Source organism: Mchenga conophoros, linkage group LG17 (genome assembly GCF_057382185.1).
Source record: "Mchenga conophoros isolate Kocher_MC1m ecotype Shallow Benthic linkage group LG17, M_conophoros_male_GT1.1, whole genome shotgun sequence".
Lineage (NCBI taxonomy): Eukaryota > Metazoa > Chordata > Actinopteri > Cichliformes > Cichlidae > Mchenga > Mchenga conophoros.
In genome coordinates, this window is record NC_140542.1 from 8,883,249 (window position 1) to 8,906,643 (window position 23,395).

At 42.5% G+C, this 23,395-nt stretch overlaps 1 protein-coding gene across 17 annotated transcripts in view; it reads left to right on the forward strand.

Annotated features, from left to right (window-relative positions):
* Window positions 1-23,395, forward strand: part of lrrc7 (leucine rich repeat containing 7) — a 148,860-nt gene that overhangs the window by 121,555 nt on the left and 3,910 nt on the right. For 10 of the 17 annotated variants that reach the window (XM_085253105.1, XM_085253106.1, XM_085253108.1 and 7 more), the window contains 13 exons: window positions 5,659-5,872; window positions 7,030-7,536; window positions 8,271-8,495; window positions 8,586-8,841; window positions 8,949-9,299; window positions 9,561-9,803; window positions 11,489-11,701; window positions 12,919-13,086; window positions 14,758-14,877; window positions 15,012-15,222; window positions 15,410-15,660; window positions 17,069-17,161; window positions 20,849-20,923. In XM_085253105.1, coding sequence (XP_085109231.1) covers window positions 5,659-5,872; window positions 7,030-7,536; window positions 8,271-8,495; window positions 8,586-8,841; window positions 8,949-9,299; window positions 9,561-9,803; window positions 11,489-11,701; window positions 12,919-13,086; window positions 14,758-14,877; window positions 15,012-15,222; window positions 15,410-15,660; window positions 17,069-17,161; window positions 20,849-20,923 — 2,927 coding nt within the window. The remainder of the gene's footprint in view (window positions 1-5,658; window positions 5,873-7,029; window positions 7,537-8,270; window positions 8,496-8,585; window positions 8,842-8,948; window positions 9,300-9,560; window positions 9,804-11,488; window positions 11,702-12,918; window positions 13,087-14,757; window positions 14,878-15,011; window positions 15,223-15,409; window positions 15,661-17,068; window positions 17,162-20,848; window positions 20,924-23,395) is intronic. The other 7 variants (XM_085253115.1, XM_085253116.1, XM_085253114.1 and 4 more) reach the window with 3 other exon arrangements.

A 23,395-nucleotide genomic window follows, 5' to 3' on the forward strand; every position in this document is an offset into this window, starting at 1 on the left:
ATAAGCTTTGAGCTCTGTCACTGATTTTGGGGGTGGCGCCTCCTGCACTGCTTTCACTTTTGCCGGCACTGGATGTAAACCGGTCTTATCCACCCGATGTCCTAAAAATGTCACTTCCTTCTCCATGAATTGACATTTGCTCCTTTTTAAGCGCAGGCCCGCCTCCTCCAAGCGCTGCAGCACTCCAGCCAGTGTTTGAAGATGTTCTTTGTCATTCTTTCCCGTCAGGATGATGTCATCCAGATACACTGCGACATTAGTCAGACCTTGCAACACACTCTCCATGGTGCGCTGAAAAATGGCAGGACTTGAACTCACACCAAATGGCAACCTGGTGTATGTAAACAAACCCTTGTGTGTGTTCACTGTGACATACTTTCTAGATTCCTCATCAAGTACAACCTGTTGATATGCGTGACTCATATCTAACTTGGTGTATTTTTCTCCTCCCGCCAGCCCCGCTATCATGTCCTCCATTCGTGGAATGGGGTATTGTTCTACAGGCGACACCTTGTTAACAGTCAGTTTGTAGTCACCACAAATTCTGGCGCTGGAGTCTGGCTTTAGTATGGGTACAATGGGTGCGGCCCACTCTGAGAATTTCACTGGTTGGATGATTTTCTCCTCCAACAGTCTCTCCAGTTCCTGCTCCACTTTCTTTTTCATAGCAAACGGAACTGATCGGGGCTTATAGAAGCATGGTTTGGCATCACTGGCTACATGTATCTTTGCTGCAAACCCCTTCAGCGTTCCCAACTCATCCTTAAACACTGTTTCATGTCTGGCCAGTATCCGCTGTAAGGCATCATCTCCGCCTTCTATCTTATGTACAGGTTGCCAGTCTAATTGGAGGGCCTTAATCCATCCCCGACCCATCAAACTAGTTCCAGCCCCTTCAACCACCACCACATCCAGTGTTTTCTTACTGTCTCTGAATTCCACCTGCACTTAGGCTGCTCCCCACACGGGTACCTTGTGGCCTCCATACGTTCTCAGTTTGATTCCACACTTGCTTACTTTGGGCGCCTTACTGCCTTCAAAAAGTTTTTTAAATGACTCCTTCGACATGATAGTGTAACCACAGCCTGTGTCTACTTCAAATGTCACATTCTGTCCATTTACTTTTAGCTTCTGTCTGATGGGTTCTTCCCTTGGGATGCTAATCTCCTCATGCACATTATACATACTTGCCTTTATGTGGTGCATTTCAGCTCCTTCTTCCTCACTCTCCACATTCTCCTCTTCCAAGAAATGGGCTTGTTTACCTTGTCTGCCACGCCCTCCTTTTTGTTCCATTTTCATTCGGCAAACCCTTTTTATGTGTCCCACCTTTCCACAGTTGTGGCATTTTTCTGAAACAAACCTGCAGTCCTTGGCCACATGATTTAGCCCTCCACATCTGTAGCACTTCCTGACAACCTGTTGTGACGTCGAGCCGCCGTCCTCCATCTTGTTCACGGCTCCTAATCCTTTAGTGAATCGCGACTGTTCTGTCATGCTCTTCAAATCCACAATGTCTCTGTTAGCAGCCTCCATTGCTTGAGCAAACTTCAGCGCCTTTTCAAATGTTAGCGAATCCTCTGCTAACAATCTGCGCTGTATTCTGTCGTCGCTTATTCCACATACTAAACGATCCCGCAGCATCACCGTCAGGGAGTCTCCAAAGTTACAGTCCTGTGCGAGCTTCCTCAGCTCCGCTACATAATCGCCCACACTTTCCTCCGGCCTTCTATTCCGTGTGTTAAACTTCCACCGCTGCACAATTTCACTCGGCTTAGGGTGAAAATGATTGTTCAACAATCCCACCAACTCAGCATAAGAACGATCCCCTGGCTTGACCGGACTGAGTAGGTTCCTAATCAGGGCATAGGTCTGTGCGCCCACGCAACTCAACAGTACCGCTCGCTTCTTCTCCTCCTCCTTAATATCATTCGCCACAAAGAAGTAATCCAAAATCTCACAATATTCCTCCCAGGATTGCAGCTCGCTGTCGAACGGTGCCACCGAGCCCAAAGTGGTAGCCATTATTCCACACCGAGGGTTACGCTCCACTTCCCACAGATACTAGCGCTGTACCACTTGCCAACCTCAGTTCATAAGTCACTTAGCACGGTGTAACTTCACAGCAAAACCTGGCTTTTACCCTCGTCGCCATATGTGATATCCTAAGACCAAGGAACCACGGAGACCATGTTTAGCTCACAGTTGCTTCTTTATTAAGAGAACCGGGGCATGCACCCCCACAGACTGAAAGCTCCCCAACCACCGTTGCCCCCTGGTGGACAAATCCCTGCCACAACATAACATGTACTGTGCTTCATAAATGAGTAACAAATGTAGTACATAACAATAACCTACAGCACACCAGAAAAATAGATTCAGACCACCTTTTAGGCTCAAGTGCAGTGACACGGCTTTAACAAGAAGAAAAGTCAGTCATTCACCACCATCTTTCTCTTCTTCCTGCCCACTAAAACCACCAAAGTCCTCTTCTCCAGTGTTGGAAACGAACAGGCTCAGGATGGCTTCGTCATCCACTCTCAGCTTCTTTCCTTCATTGTCACTTTCAAAACCAAAGAAATCCTCGTTGTCAGTGTCAGAGCCGAACACCCTCAGAAGGGCCGTGGCGGTGTCCTCCTCTCCATCATCAGTCCAGCCCTTAGAAATCCGTTGGTGATCGTGGATGTTTTCACACTTTTCCACGCTGTCAGAATCCACTGGTGGAGTTGAGCATAACTTGCTTTTCGCAAGTTTATCGCCGCTCATCATCTACGCCTCCCGCTGAACGCGTAGCGCTACTTTGAAGTTTGCTTTTCGTGCTACTTCGTACGGCACTACGTTGCCTGGCGGACGGACATGTGACCAACATACCACTCTTGAACCCCGATCCTTCCGCCAGGCAACGTAGTGCCGTACAACAGCGGAACAAATAAAGCAAATCGTCTTACAATATGACAAAAATCATGGACAATCCATAGAAAAGCCGCACCCAACTAAAAGCAGCAGGGTTCAAAGCTTGTGCAAAAAGTAGCGGCTTATAGCCCGACAATTACGGTAATTATGCACACCTGATATAGGGTGTTGATGTCATTAGACCACACCCCTTTTCATTACAGAGATGCACATCACCTAATATGCTTAATTGGTAGTAGGCTTTCGAGCCTATACAGCTTGGAGTAAGACAACATGCATGAAGAGGATGATGTGGACAAAATACTCATTTGCCTAATAATTCTGCACTCCCTGTACAGTGTATTTTCCTTAATACCAACAGTGTATTCTAGTCTCTGTAGTAAACACTGGGGTCTAACAGGACAAACACAGAAATGAGTCCACTGTCAGAGGGCAGAATGTCATTCATAATCATCATTAGTGCTGTTTCTGTTTTAGTGTGAACTCTACATCCTGACTCAAACTTCTTGAATAGATCATTCCTCTGCAAATGATGACCCAGCCATTTTACAACTGCTCTTTGAAGATTTTTCTGAAAAAAAAAAAAGAAGATTAGAAATCGGCCTATAATTAGCTTAGACACCTGGATCAAGTAAAGGGTTTTTAAGTCGTGGTTTAATTATAAATACCTTAAAAACCCGTGGTATGTAGCTAGTTAATAGAAATATAATGATTGGTATTTGAAATGTAAGAATGAATCAATGGTGAGTCTTATTTTAACAGCCTTGTAGGAATTGGGTGTAATAGACATGATGATGATTTAAAGGAAGGCATTATTATTATTTCAGAAAGATTGATAGGAGAGAGAAATAAATCACCACAGTTATTAAAATTAGTGAACGTAATCATTTGTCCTTGGGACGGCTATGAGGGCTATGAAGTTTTTTCCCCTAATGATTAAAATTTTATTTATGAAGAAATTCATGAAGTCCTTACTAGTTAAAGTCAAAGGAGCACTGTTTGTCAGCCTGGCTACAGTGCTGGAACTAAACCCAGTGTTGTTCCTGTTTCATACATCCAGGCAGTGAGGATGTATGACACTAACAACAAGATAATAAACCTCTGTGGGAGTAAAGTTTAGGACGCTGCTCTGCGTTGTGTTGGCACGTTACATTGAAGAATTCTTTTCAATTGCTTTATATTGTAAGGTAAAGACCCTACAATAATACAGAGAAAAGCCAACAATCAGACAAGCCCCTATAAGTTAACACTTGGCAACAGTGGGAAGGAAAATTTCCTTTTTAAAGGAAACCTCCAGCAGAATCAGGCTCAGGGAGAAGCAGCTACCTGCCACGACCGGTTGGGGTGAGTTGAGTGAGGCAGGACAAAGAACACACAGTGGGAAAAAAGCCAGAGTTTAATAATAACCAAGTGAATGAATGAATAAATAAAGACAAAATGGTGTAAAACAAAGAAGAAGATAAAAATGAAGGGAGCACTTTTTACAATCTCATCAGAACATTTTCAGAAAGACGTCTAGTCCTTTGAAATTGTTTTTCTGGTGCTCTGTAGTCCATTATTGTAAAATGAAATGTTATTAGGATTCTCAGGCAAAAAACTGTGTCTATACCACATGTCAGTACAAGATCGTGCTGTGACCAGGTTACTGTAAAGCAAAATACATCAATATTTTGATCAACTCATGTACTGACAGAGACATAGAAGAGAGTTACCTGATGTTTAATAGTCCACATTTAAAAGTTTTGCTGTTTGGCTGGAATAGTAATATTTTTCCTTCTTTATAAGGGTTTGCTTTTCTTTTTGCTGGTATTTTATTTATTTTTAGGTGGTGTGGGAGGGGGGAGGTGTTTGGGGCAGTGATTCTGTTGGAATAAACAATCAAAGTCCTTATTAATCTCTTAAGATAAGAACTCTTTCATGCCATGCATTTTCAATTTTTCTTTGCTATTTGGGCTGATTGGGTCCTGATGAATATAAAAACAAAGAATGACCTGATTTTTTTTTTTTACCTGATTTTTGTTTCTGAGATCCACATATGAGGATATTCATTTTAAATTTTGATAGAACAGTGGCAGTATAACGTCCTCGTAAGTGGAAATCAGGCCCTTGTAGAGCAACATTTTGTATTTTGCTCTAAACAACCCAAAATGTGATGTCCACATATGTGGATGCCAGGTCCTGGGAGGTTAAAGTGCATTGGCTGAATTCCCAGGTAATTAAATTGGGGGACAAAAACTCAGAATAGGTCGGACCCAGAGGACATTAGATACTGCTCAATCGGTCACCTGATGGAGTGGAGCCTGATCTGTAATTGTAGCAATTGGGTGGTACATGTAAGGGGCCAGAGAAAGGTGCAGCATGGGAGTGACATAGATATAGTTGCAGAAAACATGTACTGGCGGTATACCGCAGTGCTCACCCTCAGTGCTCCCAAAACAATTTAAAGTATATCTGCCAAAACTGGTTTTGAGCTTCATTTGGTCATTTTTTTCAATTAGCAATATAGTAAAGATAAGTTTAATATAGTTAACTAACAATAATACAAAAATAGTGTGATTATGCTGTACTGAATCGAAATTTAAGGAAAGAAAACTAACATGAAGCAAGCTTCTGGTACCAAAATGCAATAGAAAGCAAAAGTTGAAAATGAATAACATGAAGAACAAAAGTTCAATGGAAAATCCAAAAATATAATGATGTTGATCACAAAGAGGACGTGCTGTGTGTCTGCTTCTGTCTGTCCAGAGTCTACAGATGAAGAGGTTGATAAACTCCACTGTCTGAACCACAGCGGCTCATCGGCCACCTACTCCGATTACTCTCCCTCACAGGGCTCCTCGGGCTCCTCCAACCCGCCCGGCAATACGCACTCACACACGCTGTCGCACGGACACCCCCACAATCCCGCCCTACCGCCTCCCAGCAAGGACCAGGCCCCTCAGACGCACTGGACCAACAGGTGCGCACGCCCGTTTCATGACTCCTCCCTCCCGCTGTCCGTCATCTCTTGTACATTTCAATTGTAACCCCACTTCAGTTTCTCTCCATCTGTAATCTGTCACATCCATCTTCCTGCTTGCTCTGTCAAGGTCAGAGAGGCTCACTGGAACACTGCAGACTTCTCTTTAGGATTTTCTCTCTCAGCTTCAAAGCTGTCTGGTCTGAGCTTCAGTCATGTTACTATCCAGAGGAGGTTTTTTTTTTTTTTTTTTGCCCCAGTGCATTAGAAAAACAAATAAAAAGGTTTGGGCTGTCTCCTGAAGTTTTAAGTCTGGGTGCAGTGCACTTGATGATGTTGGTTAGAAAGGGATAAAAATGTTATGAAAACTTTTTGGGACAGTTTTGAGTTCTAATCAGAAATGTTACAGCTATAAAAAAAAACATGTCATCTTAGTCTGCCTGTCATATTTACGACACTGTCAGTGTAGTCTCAATCATATTGCTCAGACTGGATGGCAGTAACAATAAAATATCTGTCACTGATATATCAGCTATCTACAGCAAGACATAGAATAAAACAGAAATGTGCAATATATGTGTTTATATTACACACAGATGTTCAAATTCGCTCCACCGATAATCTTCGGTTTAGCAGATTGGACTGTCTGGCTGTACCTTACGGATGTTTTCTGTTTCTGTTAGACACCACAGTGTCTCCTTAGCTCAGTCAAAACATAGTGTCCAATAATGCTAGTTTTCTTCTCCTTGTCCTTCCCATGTTTCTTCTTGTTTTAAGCAGGCCCTGGAGGATGGTAGCTGGTTTTAGTATTGTTTGACACTAAATCTGTTAATCCACATGCCCTGAAGTGAGGTACAACTGCAGTATTTTATTTCTACTTGTGGAACATGATATTTGCAGTCTGTAAGTAGTAGCGAGGGAGTTTGAAGGCATGTGTTCTCTTGTAAACAATAACTAACACAAACATGGTTTCTGGCCTAATGGGTGTGACAGACATCAGAGAGAAAGGGAGAGAAAGTTGATCTGTCCTCTGAGCTCATTGTCTCTGATTGAATGTGCAACACACATCCACGTGGCATGTCGCCTGTTTGCAGTTTTGATCTTCTTGGTTTTTCTCCCACAGTATAATCAGTGATTGATATTTTCTGTCTTTGTAGACTTGCCCAGTCATTTCCCAAGCCCATTGACTCCAAGCCCCTGCTGTCTCAGAGAGAAACTCCTCCATCAGGAACCCTGCAGCAACGTGGGGATCGGCGTCCACTTAGTGAGCCTTTTGACTGGGTTGACGCACCTCACTACGACAACACGGGTTTCGATGCAGAGGAGTCTTCTCTGGATCCTCCTTCATCTACCACCAGTCAGGGAAACCCTCCGCTGGGCTCTAAGCCTCGCAGCTCATCAACACACGGCCGCCGCCCCCTCCTTAGGCAAGACCGAATTGTAGGGGTCCCATTGGAATTGGACACCCAGACGCTCCCCTTCCACGGCAACCAACGACCAAACCAGGACAATGACTCGCAATCCTCCGGACATCCTTCCCAGAATCCCTGGCAGAATTGGACCAGGACCCCGAGCCCCCTGGAGGACAGAACCGCTTTTCCTTCCAAGCTGGACCTTACACCTACTTCCAGCCCCAATCCTGATCGCAAGGACATGGATCCAAGGTAAGTGACTGACGGTCATTTACAATTGAAATACATAATTTTATTGGGAAAGCTTAATAATTCCAAGAGTTTGCAGGTCTCAAATCCTGTTTACAGTGCAGTCTTTGGGTTTTTTTTAGTAAATAAACATATCAGAGCTGTTATAACTAAAGCCGTTGATTTGAAAGTTTTACAGCTGTGACTGTTTTTATTTGCACATCAATAAAATAACAAATCAGCTTACTTATCGAATTTCCCAGAGGAACCCACCCGAGGGATTAATAAAGTTCTATCTTATCTTATCTTATCTTATCTTATCTTATCTTATCTTATCTTATCTTATCTTATCTTATCTTATCTTATCTTATCTTATCTTATCTTAGTTTTGTTGCAATGCAAAAACACCAATGTGTCACTAAATTGAGATTGTGAAAGCATTTCAGTTTTCATTTCTTAGTTTTATGTTACTATAAAATGTATTTCTGGGGACAGTGCAAGGTCATTTTGATATGCCAAAGAAAGTTTAAAAAAAGCGTTAATTTCTAATAATTGTGAGCTGTAGCCTTAGTCTCAAATTTTGGTGCAGCTGCGTCACAAGAAACTGACCGATGGTGTGGAAGTAATTTGCATTAGTCAAAAAATTCAGTTTCTACTATTGTAACACTCCTCTAATCCAGCTTGTTTCTGTGCGTCATAATTGAAAAACACTTATCCCTATCATCAACTCATAATCCTTGATTATTTCTTCCCCCAAGGCTTCAGCAAAGCACAGTGCCTTTGCCCGGCAGCTGGACATATCACGACAATGAGGGGGAGCAAAACAGGAAGGATCAGCTCAGTGTAGGCGGGGTCAACAAGGTGACCGTGGTGATGAGTAAAAGCTCAGATCGCCTGTCCCCCATGATGAAGGAGACGAGATCCAAGTTTAAGAAGTCACAGAGCATAGACGAGATTGACATTGGCTCCTACAAGGTCTACAGGTAGATATTGTTCTGATTCTTCTTAAAGAAAGCTCAAGCTCAATTGCAGCTACTGAAGTTGATTTCTAATGATGCCACGTTCCTCTGCAGCATTCCCATGGACAGCTATAGTTCATCCATTGAGCAGCAAACTAGTTTGGACCGTCCAGAGCTCCCCGGTTCTATGGAGCAGACCAACATGTCACGGTCACAGTCTGCCCCCATGTTAGATGAGGAGATGGGATACCCCGGACACGGATCTGGCGACCAAAACCAGAGACAGAACCAAAAACCTGCCATCCCACAAAAGGCTTACCACTTTGACCACAACTACAACCCGCAGGTTCGATGGAGTTGTGAACCATTGGTAGCGCTCATATATTACGTTTTTAGACATACACAATAAAACTAAAATAATCTGATTGAAACCAAACAATACAAAGTTAAACAAACAATTCTGTTCTTACCAATCAGGTGACCATGGATCGCCGGGTCCCTCCCCCTTTCCCAAACACACCAGATTATGTCAACCACTCATCGAAGGCTTTGGAGTACCTCAACCAACCAGGGAAGACACTACCCAAAGAGCTAGTGAGCCCTCGGTATCGTGCATATCCACCCTTGGAGATGTTTTCTTTCCCCCAGTCGCCAATCAACCAAGATGGTCCGCCCAGCCAGCAGCAGCAGCCAATCCCAAGTCAGCGCTCCAGACCAGGATTTCTAAGAAGAGCGGACTCACTGGTGAGCTCTACGGAGCTCGCCTTGTTCAGACGGGTTCATGAAGCTCAGCAGGAGGCGCTCCAAGAGTCTCAGTACAGACAACAGGTAAGCACAACAAAACAAGTAATGCTCATATTCCATAAATGGATGTGATTTTCCCTTTCATGTACTTTATTGAAATGTAAAGTAAATCATAGAAATGTGTTTCTTTCAAACACTATTTATTCCCTAAGACCCAAAATTAGTTTTTGTTAAGGCTCTACTTGAAAGTCATCCCCATCCCCATGCATTTATTTGAGGCCAGGATGAAAGCTCATACTTTTGTTTTTTTTAAACTCCCACTCACTTCCCATCTGTGACCCTCAGGTGGATCCCCCTCTTTATGGCCGGGCTGTCTACTCCACTCCCATGGAGCACTCCGCGATGAGTAATATGGCCGACAACCAGAGTCAGATGCTGCACAACAAGAGAAACGGTCGTTATGACGACGACTACCCCACTTACCAGGAGCAGAAGAAGCCCATGATTGGTTATCCAACCAAGAGCCTGACTCAGCGGCGTCCCCTGTCTGCCAGAAGTTACAGCACCGAGACCTACGGAGCATCTCAGGTACACTGTTTGTCTGTGTGTTTATGTTTCTACTTAACTGAGCCCTTTAAAAAGAGGCAGTATTAAAGTGAAAGAGTCATGTTACAGTTATAACATAATGGCTCTAACTAACAGTTATTTTCCTTACAGGCAAATTTGCCAGTTTCTTTTTGTTCACTTAAGTATCACTTGCCTTCTTTAAAGATGCCTTAAAACAATAACAGGGGCAGATCACCATTTTCAAAATCCCGTCCTGACATTTTCAAATATCTTGTTTTGTGTGGTCAGCAGTCAAAAGCCACAGTGATTCAGTTACAACACAGAAACACAGCAGAATAATCTGCCCTGCTTTTAATATGCCTGCTTTTATGTCGTCTCTTTGAGGATGCAGAATTATAGCTTTGTTTCACTTCCATTTTCTTATAGGTACTCAGGTTCAGGTTTTTGTAGTAGCGAACTAAGAGGCATAGCACTGGTGTCCTTTGCCTCAGTCATATCTCTGAAGGCGATCCCTCGTCCATAAATAATCCCTTCAGGCTATTCTGGATTTCCCTCAAGTTAGACTTTCCCAAATTAGTCACAGTGAAGTGTCCAGCAGCATACTGATTAGATGTGCAGATCACTTCATCTGGCACCTTTCAACAAGAAGAAGCTGGGCATGGGAATGAACGTAAGGGCTTACATAGAGCGCTTGTGGCCGCTGTCTTTTTCCTGCCATCATTAGCCAACACTCAAAACTGAAGGTTGGAAAACACACCAGCTGTTACACAAAGAGCCTCACCTTTAGGCAGCTGGTGTAATGTTTGCATCGCTGTTGTGTTATCTTCGTTCACATGTGCCATGTGACCCAATCACATTGATCGCTATTAGTAATATTTCCAGCTTTGCTAAACAGCAGCAGTATCACTCAGTTGATCAGACCACCTATTGATCCAGACTGAAATATAACAGCTGCCGGTTGGATCACCTTTCAAAGTAATTCCGTCTGTCCATCGATCCACTTATCCACTCACACATGTACACACACATACACCCAAAGACACCTTTAAAGCAGATAGCGATTAGTCTCAGAAGTACTGTGTTTTTAGTGATAATTTCTTATGGGTCATACTGGGACTGGAAGCTGTCCCAGCTGTAATTGGATGAGGGGCAGGGCACACCTTGGATAGGTTGCCAGTCCATCGTAAATCGATGCTAAACTAAGAAAGCAAACAGTGAGACTATTATACATTAAATGTTTTGCATTGAGTTTTGAGTCCTTCCTGCTTTTTAGTACACGTAAAGTAACAATTGACACAAAAACCTATCTGTACACACTCACAGAACTAGTAACATGCTGTAGGGTTGATACTGATTTAAACAACTGACCAACACTGTCTTTCCTTTTGTGATTGCAAGTGGTTGGCAGAATAAAACAGCAGTTTAAGTGTTCTAGTCCTTCTGAGGAACATCCAGTGGTACTAGTCTGTTGTTTATTTAAGTCCTTAAACCACTTTGTGGGAGTGAAACAAGCTGTAAGCATCATAAATAGCATTACATATGTCATTTAATACCTAAAAAACACTAATTTGTTGCCACTTGATAAACTGACACTTGGTCTCCGTCTTGCATTTAGCTTTTTATCCACAAAATGTTCCAATATGAACACTTGTTAATTATGAACCTTGTACATTTTTATGTTTAAATATTAACTCCCTTGTGTTCAGGCACGTCCGGTGTCTGCCCGTCCCACCATGGCCGCCCTGCTAGAGAAGATGCCACCTGACTACACCCTGGCAACCTGCCCCGAGAAGCCACCCGATGACACCATCAAAGTAAGACCTGTTGTACCCCAGAAACCTGAAGACATCACCTCCAAGATGCCTGCCGACTGGAGGCAACAGCTACTCAGGCACATAGAGGCGAAACGACTGGACAGGGTATGTCAGTGCAGTGCACACACACGTAAGAGAGAAACACGCGTACACATAGAAAGCATTCGGAAGCCCTCCCTGTGTGTATTTGTGCAAGTCTGTGTTGTAAGGTTAACCAGATTCATGTCTGGCTTCATGTGTTTCCACTTCACACCGTCACTCTGTCAGCCTGACCGACCACAAACTCACTACGACAGACAGCGCAGTAAATTCTGTATTGTGATAAATATTTTGATCTTTTGTCGTGTCCTCAAATCGTCTTTCTTTTTGTGAACAAATAAAAGTCAGCAGGATCGTCTCCATATTAGGATTTTAATGGCGCTGAAAAAAAACTGTATTTTCACCTTTTTGTTTGTTTTGCACAATCACATGTTAAGGATCGTGCAATAGTATCACTGCAAAGGAGTAACATTTAGGAAAATACTTTCGTGACAGCTCAGTTATACTTTAGATTGATAAATAAAAAGCTACAGACTTGAAGTGCAGCTTAAACTGTCTAAAGGCAAAGTAATCCAATCAAATTCTCACATTTTGAGCACTGAGGATGGATTGAGCTGTTGAATGGTGTTTTCTGGATTTCTATCTTTCTTTGGCCTCCAGTTTTATACTTACCTGCAAACATGAGAGTGCTATCAGTCCTTTCATCTAACTCCCAGCAAGAAAGCGAATGAGCCTATTTTTGAAAATGTCAAACTAATTACTGAGAAGCAGTACCTCAGCAGACAGGACAATCAGACATGCTAGGGAGGAGGTCTGGAGCGTGCAGTTATGAAAAAAAGATAAAAACCTGCAGAATCTAAACAATATGATCCACCAAACCCATCACACGGTGCCTGATGCATCATCAAAAATGAAGTCTTTTGGTTATAGGTTTGGTTTAATTGTTTGTCAGATATGTTACGCGACAGCTAATCTAAAAGCCTTACATACAAATGTTGGAATGAACTGATCCACCTGTTGTTGCCTGTATGACGCACTGTTCTGTGTGTATTGACCGATCACTAGCTAACATTTCTCTGTGCTTTCAGCAGCTCTGCACTCTTGTTGTTGTTGCTGTTGTTGTATCTGTTATTATCAGTGTTATTGTTGTTTGTTTGTTTGTTTGTGGAGCTCACAGTGTGTTGTCGCCATGCTACAGCCCGCTGTGTTGGCTCCGCCCCTTCCTCCTCCTCCCCCCCTCCCCACATTCACCCATGTCGTGTGATGTTGTCTTCTCCAATCAGAGTGGTGTCCTAAAGCACAACACGCTCACGCTGGGCATGCTCTGTCAGGGCGGGGGTCACGGCCAGGGGCGCAGCAGCACTTTGAACTTTAACCTTTACAATAACACTAAGCATGAGCCCTCTGCTGGCCGCTGGCTGCCACTACCTCCACCTCCGTCTGCTAACGCTGTGAGTATCCCTCCAAGAACAATGTTACTGATGCTTACAGTATATGATTAAAGACAACTTCAGCTACTCCCTCTTTACATTCTCGCCGCTAATACAAACTATTATTTAAACAAAACAATGACCATGCAATCTATTTTAGTCACTGTTATATGTTCCCTGTCTACAACCCAACAATAAGAATTGGAGAAAGCCATTAAAATCCCGTGGGTTTTTTTGTTTTTTTTCTCAGCATGACTTGAAATCATTCAGTGCCCAGTGTGGCAGCCTGGTGGTGGCTTGTTTTAAAGGATTTAAAATTTGAAATATGTCACTTACCATAACAACAAACAGAAACTTGTTTTTCCTTTCTTGCAGCAGTCACAGTCTGTCTGTCAAATTTTGTCTGACACATGTTAGGCATTCCTCATTTACAGCGTTTTCAATCATCTTAGGCCAGCTTAGCTGTTACCAGCTTTTAATATCGCTGTCATTTCTCCACGAAGTGGCACTAAACTCTGGAAAACAAACAGATTACTACTCAGGTTATTTTTCCAGGGATAAACCAATATATTGTTTCAATATCACATCAGCCTTATGAAGCTGACATCTTCTGAATGTAGTGCCCATTGATTTTCTGATAATCATTAATTATCGGTTTTGGACTGGTTTAGAGGCCCAGAGGAAGGGCAGAATGACTTTAACCCTCTAAGGTCTGACTCATGAGTGCTAGGTGATAGCCTAGCACTCATGAGTCTATATTTACTCTATATTTTGGAGACAGATAGAATTGACTCTTTTTAAAAAAATAAAAAAAAGGGGGGGGGGGGGGGGGGGGCTATAGTTAGGGTTGGAGCCATCGCTGATGATGTCTTAGAAGGTGAAAACAAGTACTTTTTTTAAAGACACATTCTTTGTTTCTTTGCAACAGCAAAAAAACCCCAATATAAACTATAAACATCAGTATCTGAAATGGCAATAGACCAAATTGCTATTTCAAACTTTTTAAAGTTTCAGTCGCTATTTCTGTGAATATCTCAGTGGTTTGATGTGGGCACGGCTCATTTAGGCTTCAGTCACACAGGCCTGGGGACCAGATGGTGACAATCTAGCAACCACCAGTTGGTCACTAAGAAAAACTGTGTATTCTGCAGTCACTTCTCGAGTATTTGTAGGAGGTTGCTGCCAGTCACTGGTTGAAATAGGTTGCAGGTTGCCATCGTTTGCCAGCAGTTTATATGGAAGATGGTGATTTGTCTGCAAAAGTAGTACAACTGGGGAAAAGTGCTACACAAAATGGAAATGGAGTCTAAGTAAAATTAACGCCTGTTGAAATGTGTTACTTTTATTTTGAAGGGCATTTTACTTAGACTCCATTGGCATTTTGTGTTACAATTTTTCAAGGTTTTTTCTGAAAAACTCCTCTCATTTAAGCGGGTTTTTAGGGGGGCTTTTGGTGTGGGAAAAAGGGGGAATCATAAAAACAATCTGTTCACGTTGAGCACGATATCACAGGTTTTATCACCGCCTAACATGACTTCATCTCGAAGGAGAAAAATCTGTTCCAGCTCTGTTCATTCTTCCAACTGAATCTCAGATGAGCTGTCTGAAACTCCAGGAGATAATAGGAAGACATGACTGGGGTAGCTAGAGTTTAATGTTCATTGTCAGTAATGACCACTTTGTCTCTTTCAGACCCCGTCTCAGCAGGGTGGCGTGCTGGACAATGACCAGGAGGGGGTGTCAGGAAGCAACCAGTGGGCTCCCTATTCACTAGGCAGGAGGGACGTCCCACCTGACAACCTGTTAAAAAAGGTGAGACCTGTTCACATCTCAGTGAAGCATCTCATCTCTGTTTTTATGCTGAGCATCTTCTCAGTGATAAAGATAACTATTTGTGCAATTACTCTTAATCACACGTTACATGTATTCCCGCTCTCCTTCCACAGAGCGCCCATTCCCATAACCCTTCCCATCAATCACACAACACCATGATCGTCACTTCCTCTTCCTCCTCCTCGGCCACTACACCTCATCGTGTGGTGGGTCAGCAGGGCTACGATGGGATGATGAACAAAGGAGGCCAATACAACCAAGGGATGCAGCTGTCAGTGGTTCCGTCTGGGGGGCCGGGACAGTACCAAGGCAACATGTCCCAGGGTATTGGCAATAAAATCATTTTATTTCTATTTATAAATGTTCACAAGGAGACTTTTTTAAGCAAGAATGTAGAAATCTTGATTAGCAGCAGTAATCCATGGGCCTCACATTAACAGCATGTACACATATCTATTTTAGAAGCTTTGTTTTAGAGTTAGATGCTACCAGCCTGTTTTTCTCCATACAGCCCCTGGACAGGCCTACCCCAGCGGTGGTCTGCCTATGGCCCTGTCCCAATCCGGAAACCAACCCCAGTACAACCCCCATACCTCTCACACCTCCCATCAGCCCGCTACCAATCCTCAGTACCATGTCAACCAGGGCATGGGCCATAGCAACCAGGTCGTTATGACCACCCACACCAACCCACGGCCTCAGAGCGCTCGCTGCCTGTTGCAGACTAAAGGCCAGAAGAGCACGGATGGTTTTCAGGAGCAGGTATCTGTCTGTCTGTCTGTTCATGTGTCTGCCTGCACCAACCACACCAAAAGCAATATTGGAGGTCTTTTCAAAAATGGGCTCTTCTAATATTACTATATACAGTATTACTTATACTACTATTACGTATGCAGTATAGGGGAAGGGATATTTCCGTAGCAGTAAATGTGAATGCTTTGATGGAATAAATATGCTCCTGCATGTAGGGTTACCTCTCAGTAACTAATTTCAGCTTTGTTTAGCTCTATCTTTACTGGAAAAATAGTTCCCCTCAATCTCCATGATCCGCTGTTTGGTAACTAACCCGCAAACTAATCTCTCATAGAGCGATTAGTGCTTGTTTACATCAGTTTCATTAATAGGAGGACACGGAGGGTTCAGATTAGATGCTCAGTTTCGCAAGGAGAATTTATTGATACCAGATATAACCATAGTTACCGGAGTTGTATTTTCACAGTAGCACTCACTCTGTTAATAAAAAGAAAGCTAGACTTTGCCCCTGTGGCATCACACAGTGGTTTTTTGGAGTTCTGTGTTGAAGCTTGACGATTACGGCGCCATCCTTCGCCACCTTTCTTTGGATGAAACCAAAAGGGTGGAACACTAACTTATCAGCTAACACTAGTTAGTGTTCTCTCACAGACTAGCTAGGTTTATTCAAAGATTTGATGTGTATATCATACAAATACCTACTAGTGGCTGCTAGTTTGTGCTAATTACAATTAAAAACAAGATGCTGAAATATTAATTTACAGATTTACAGACTTGGATGGGCTGACCAGAACCAAAAACCAAGTCTAGATGTGTAGCTTTTGACAGGCTGTAAACATGTTTTTTTTTTCTGATATAAACTAGGCCAACATTGGAATCCATGGGGAATTTACTCACTTTTGGAGCCAGCCTCAACTGGCCATTTGGGAAATTGCAATTTTCCCACCCGTACAAGATTAACTTTTAAACTGCAGACCTTGCTTTGCTCTTGGATTAGACCAATACAAGGCAGCAGTCAACTAAAGGGGGAAATCTTGAGATATCTCATGCTTCTAAATGCAATTTTAGCCACTTGACTGCAACAGCCTGGGCTGAAACATTTTAAAAAGTGACAGAGATGGGATTAAATTAGATTAGACATTTCAAAGCATGAGATTAGAGTGCCAGTTGAGGTGGGAACCTGAAGATCTAAACAAAAAGCAAAGATCTCAGTGCCTCAGCTGTTGCTCCATAAAAGACCTCCAATACAGCATAGGTGCCAAAACATATTGCCCGTCACACACGAGCGCACTTCCACATGTTGTCTGGTCACTGTCTGTCTGTGCGGTGATTTTTCACAACTTTGTATTTCACTTTCAGTTGTTGTCTTGTCTTTTCTTTTCTTTTCTTCCTGTATCTCTCCCTCCTCTCTCTGTAGCTGTGCGTGAGAATAGAGAAGAACCCTGGTCTCGGTTTCAGTATCTCTGGTGGCATCAGTGGCCAGGGGAACCCCTTCAAACCCTCCGACATGGTACGACCTGACCCGGCCTGCCAGCCAATCGCAGCCTCCCCGGTTTTACCTCAGAGTTGCCATGGAAACTGCTGCTTGTTACTGCAGTGTTTTCTTTCTCTGTCTGTTTGTCTGTCTGTGGGGCAACCGCTTAACGTGGTTCGCTGTGGGTGTGTTTGAGTGCATAATGTTACATGTAGGGCTGTGCTATTAATTTGGTAAAGAAACACTAAGGTGTGATTGGGGGTGTTTCCAAAACTAAATCTGAGCATTGTTAGACTCACTAGTGATTATGATACTTGAGTCTGACATACTTTAATTTTAGGGTTGTTTTGATGTGATCTAAATACCTGCACAGCATCCAGGGCAAAGCTCCTTGTTTGGTTGGTCAGCAAACTTTAAACTGCTATGTCCACATGCATGCAAATATAAGATAAGCCAAACTCTCTTATCATTCCTACTTCTGAGTCTGACAGTGTCTGTCAGTGTATGCCAGGACAGAGAGCCTGTTGGGGTTGCAGCTCCCCAAGGCCTGCTGCACATGGCAGTCTGTCCTAGAAACACACTGCTGCAGTCAGTCTAAAGGAGCGATGCTGCTCGTGGTGCTCTGACTGCTATTTTGGGAAAGCTGCTCAGTTCTGGGACACCGTGGGTGATTTCAGATGTTCACCACTTTGATCTAAGGACAGGGTTATATGACAGATTTTGACTGACTGTTATTCTGAGCAACAGAGGAGACGACTGCCCTATAAATAGAAAGCACACAGAAAGAGTGCTTTCCATTGCACCCTTGCAACAAACGGGGAAGTTTCTTCCGAGTCGGGAGTAGACTGATTATGTGGAAACTGTCAGTTCATCATTTTAGTTTTTGAAGCAGACAACTGGTGAAACAGTTGCTGACTCGTGCAGTTATTTTAATCCTCCCTCCTCTGCTTGTATCCATAGGTCTTGCACTAGCTGCAGTTTGTACATTATTAATGCCGCGTTACACGGGCAGAAAATGGAGTCAATGCAGATGAACATTTTGTCAGAGGAATACGAGATAAGGTTACGTTATCTATCCAGTTAGTGTGGAGCAGTGGGCATTGTGGAACACTTGGTGACGTTTCACTTTAGAACCGAACGCTTGCTTTTACCATACATACTGTGGCGTCCGGCGAATGGCGAAAGTGGACGTGTCAGTCAGTCACTGCTCATCTGCTGGATATTCGCAGTGATTCCCACTGAGTCGTCAGCATGTATGGTTCAAAGGAAATGTTCTAAAGTGAAATATTGATTTAGATGTCCCCTGTGTCATGTTATATAGACTGTATGTCTGCTTTATCTAACTAACCCACAGGGTCACATGGAGGGAGCAGATGGAGGATATTTGTCTGCTGTCAAAGTTACAGTGCCGGGATACAACCGCAACTGTTACAAGCATCCTCCTCTGAATCCTTGTTCTCGCTGTTGTTTCATTCACACGTGAGAGGCATCAAGCGGAAGCCATTAACGGGTGCTTCGGAGTTTTATCAGCGGTAGTCACCTCGGGCGTCAATTTGTCACCAAATTCAACTCAAACTAGAAGCAGATGCCTTTGATTATTCTTTGAATCTCTTTTCTGGCCTATTCGTGAGAGTGTATCTGTTTGTCGTCTGATGTGTTTGCAGCTATTTTTGGTTAAAGCCAGTGTTAGCTTTCAGATGAACTCGAGGTGAAAGAGTTAACAAGGGCTGTATGTTTGAAAACAGCTTGACTACTAAATTATACATCTGTGGTTTTGGATCCCCAGAGCCTACTACAGCTGTGGCTATTCCACAGGGCTGTGGCTCCCCCTGGTGGACAGCTTGTTATTTGCACTCGTGCTTTGATGGGTCTGGGACATGCCCACATGTCCAGGTGAATCACAGATGGTACAGTAGGAAATTGGTATCAAAACCACCAAATATAACACAACTATACAAAATAATTAAATCTATATTTGCTTTTAACTCTTTACCTAACAGAAAAAAATACCTTCTTTAAAAATGTAGCTTTATCTGTCTCTGTTTTTTGCAGAGAAACAGAATAATCTCCAGGCTAGATCTCCAAATAATTGAAAGTTTACAAAATATACCTCTTTAAGTACCGCTCTCATGTACCTGATGATAAATTTTTTCCTCTTTCAAAAATCTATCAGAAGTCATCAACAGGTGTCTAAAAAGAAGCAATGATGATAATAGCCTCGATGTTGGACTTACAGGACTCACTGAGGCCCTCTAAGCCACTGGGCCAGTTTTACGTCTGCCTAATTAGGACTCGGCAAGCAGAGACAGGGAATTAGTTCATGTATCGACCGGATTGGGATCTGGGCTTTGATCTTTGAGCTTCTCAGGGTCGGTTTAAGAACAGAAGACTGAAGGTTTTAAGGATCAGAACACGGATTTTATTATGTTTTCTTTTTGTTAAATCTGGGTCAGGAACATTTGAAAATCCAATTTTCTGTCCCTTCTGTTGTTAGATGTACTGTTGTTGCGCACTGAGCTGCTGAGATACAAACACATGTTACATGTTTAAAGGAAAAGTCTAAAATCCCCGTGTGAAACATTACTAATATTGTTCCCGATTGTGTAGAAGTTTTTTTTGGAGATGGAAGGATTTTGCAAGATGCTGCAGCTCTGTGTGCAACTGCTCTGTTGTGTGTAAATGTTTAATTGGTGTGACTAATGCTACACAGTTTTAGCCCCTACTAAACTTTTTTGTAAAGTACAGTGAGCTTCATATTAGATCAGAAAGGCCACGCTGTCGTACCCGTTCGAGGTGCCGACGCCGTAAAGAATGGACACAAATAACGGCGTTGTACACAGCATTTTGCAGGCAAAATGAAACCAGTTTGTATCCTGGTGAAGAAATTATTTTATCTGTATATGCATGCATGAGGCTCACTGTATACTAAATGTCACTGTTTTCACGTGGAGTCACTGAACTAACCCTTCCCCTGTGGAATTGTTTAACATGCAATATATGTGTTTGTTCTTGCATTCTCTCTCACAGACTGTAGTATGTAGGTGCTGCTGCACTCTCACTACTACACGTCCTATTTGTCACCTCTCTATGGCAAATATATCCGTGTGTTCAACACAACCTGTTGAACCGTGTTGAGTCGATACAGGTGCATTGTCCTACACTTTCTGTGTCCAAAAACATCTTTCAGCTCTCGGTGAAAAGATGTTGGTGTTTTTACAATCTCTGCCTTGGGTTATTGAGGGAAAATATGGGGGATGAATTTTTCTTCTGCCCTGCCCGCGACCTACTTCCTTCCCATAGTGAGAAACCCATCCCACGTCTACTCTTCTTCCCATAATCTTTAAATATTTACTGTATATATTTATATATTTATATATATGCCAAGTCTATATTGTTAAAAAGAGCTGCTAAATTTTTTTTGTCTCTTCGGGAGGGCTTTATCACCCAGTGTTTGTAAATTTTAAGAGAGCCGCTAATCTGAAGGAAACACAAGCACCTTACAACATAACAGTTTCAGTGTCAAAATATGTATGCAGTATTTGCATGCCTCTCCAAATTGTGAACAAAGAGAATGCTTTGATGAACTGGCCATATATTTAAAAGTGATTTATTTATTTATTTATTTATTGGGAGGGTTGGATATTGAGTTGAGAATGAGAAGGCAAAGATTCTAAACCATCGTGTCCCTGTGTTGTCCTAACGGTGTATCATTTTGACTTATAGGGTATCTTTGTTACTAGGGTACAGCATGACGGGCCTGCCGCCTCCGCCCTGCAGCCCGGAGACAAGATACTGCAGGTAACACCCGCTCACTCGCCATCACATAGACATCACAAACATCCACATCTTGTCCCTTCCATTCCCAGCCCCACCCTTTTTTCTTATTAAACTGTGAGGTGAAAAGCAAGGGTGTAGTCATCCTACTGAATCTTTATGTTAACTGTAGATTGTGTGTGTGTGTGTGTGTGTGTGTGTGTGTGTGTGTGTGTGTGTGTGTGTGTGTGTGTGTGTGTGTGTGTGTGTGTAAGGCTTTCCTGCTAAATATTCTACCTGTATGTGTGTGTGTGCGTGCGTGCCACCTCAAAATATCAAGCACCACCCCCCACATACACCCGTGCGCCTTTGAGTCAAAGATCACAGTCAGATTTAAGTAGCTTTTAGCAATGTGTCATTTGTTATTCATTGCTGTAATGACAATGGGAAAAGCTGAAATTGCAGTAAAAGTTACAAATGGAGCACATGTAATCTCATAAAAACAGCTGAACTGACTTCTAATCTACTCGGATAAACAAAACTGACAGGCACCTGAACCTGTCACTGGAGATCATCCTAAAGCAAATTACAAAGAGCATTTAAATCCCATAAAATGTAAAACAGTTGAACTGGACATCTTATACACAGGATAAAGGTAGGGTAATTGCAGATATACAGGTTCGCCATTGTAGCTTTTCAAGCGTGGGAAATAAATAAAATGGCACAGGAGATTTTTACAAATGGAAAAAAAAACCCTCTTTTTGCTTTAAATAGCTATTGGTTGGTATTTCCTGCAAAGGTGCAGTGTTAGTTTTGTTCACTTGTGAAATGCCATCAGAGCACAGAATGTTGGGAGGAGGGTATTGAATCACACAAATGTGATCTACTAAGACGTACAGCTTAGTTTTCTGCAAATTGCACTGAATTTAGCACCAAAAGGAAGCATGTCAATTTTGGACCCTGTGTGGCTGTGATAGTTGCTGTTAGAAGTGTTAATTTGTTTAATGGGAAGAGGAGAGGTTATCAGAACAAGTGTGTAATTTGCGTAGGCGCACGGTTTAAAGCTTTGACTTTGTCCTGCAGCTCTTCACTGAGTCCTCACCGTGAATGTTTAATATTTCTGGTCCTCACTGAAACTGGTGTTTTAATGAAACAGAGCAGAATTGAAATGAGCCAAACTTAATGTGTAGGGAGAATCCCAGTATGAGGGGTATGCACACTTTTTAAAGGCTGTGAAGTTAGTTTTTCCAGTGAACACTGTTTCTTTTGTTAGTCCCATTTCTACAGAGAGGTTGATATACAATTAAAGTGTGTTGGGTGTCTGCTCTTCCAGCAGTTTGACTGCAATGAACTATTTTTTCTTTTTTTTTACTGATCTGTGGTTTTACATCCATTACCAACCAAATTTAAAGGGCTGTCAAAATACAGCTTCTGGAGCTCAAACAGATCTGAAGTGTGTTAGATTAATGTCTCAGTGCAACCTTGCAGTAAAAAGCACCTTGAGGCAACCGTTGTTGTGGTTTGTTGCTATATAAATAAAATTTAATTCAATTGAGTATCTTCAGCCTCACACAGAAAAAGAAGTAATGCGCACATTTGCGAATGCGATAAACAGCGACTTCATTAACACGCGGATGGGTCAGGATCTGATGATAAATAATCTTTGTGCTCTACTACACATTGTAAAGGTCAGCTTCCTGCATGTTCGCTGGATGAATTCTGCTTTACATTATGTGGTCTGCAACCCAGACGACCCAGAGAATGCCCGTCCTTATAGTTTCCTCCCGTATAATTTTAATTTTAATCCTTACATAACGCCCAGTGAAGCAGTGAAAACTCACTGTTTGACCACAGTTATTTACTGAACTCCAGAAGCAGGATGTCAGAAAAAGCCTGAATATCAGGTACAATATAAGTGGCTTGTGATGATTTCTAATTAAGTCAATAAACGTCCATGTTTTAGGACTAGCGACCACTTGAATAAACAATTTCAATGATCAGTAGAAATCCATGGGTTACGTCTTCACATTATTAGAAAGCTGTTCTTAATATAAAATAGCTTCAGCCGAGGCCTTAGATTTGAAAGCACCTGAACACAGCAGGTGGGTTATTTTTTTTAAATGTATTTTTACCCATGAACACAATCTAACATGGTTTCATTTGAAGTAAATATGAGTAAAACGATGTAAGTACGCAAGTACAAGTTATTTGGATTGATGTGCCTCGCAGCAATGTTTTCCCCATCAGCCAAATAATAATTGAACATCCGCCTCCCATGTAAAGCAGTCCAATTGAATCAATAAACAGTAAACAGCAACAGTAGAAATCGCACTCTCGCACCACGCTACACGCATTTTATTGAGATGGATTGAGGTCAAAATAAGACGTCAGTGCTTTACGGTAATAGCTCAGCCTCCCTCACCCCCCATGTGCCATTCCTTTCATGTTTCCCTCTCTCCTCCCCCTTCATCTTCTTTCCACAGACTTACAGTGTAGCTGGATGAATTCATGTGAAAG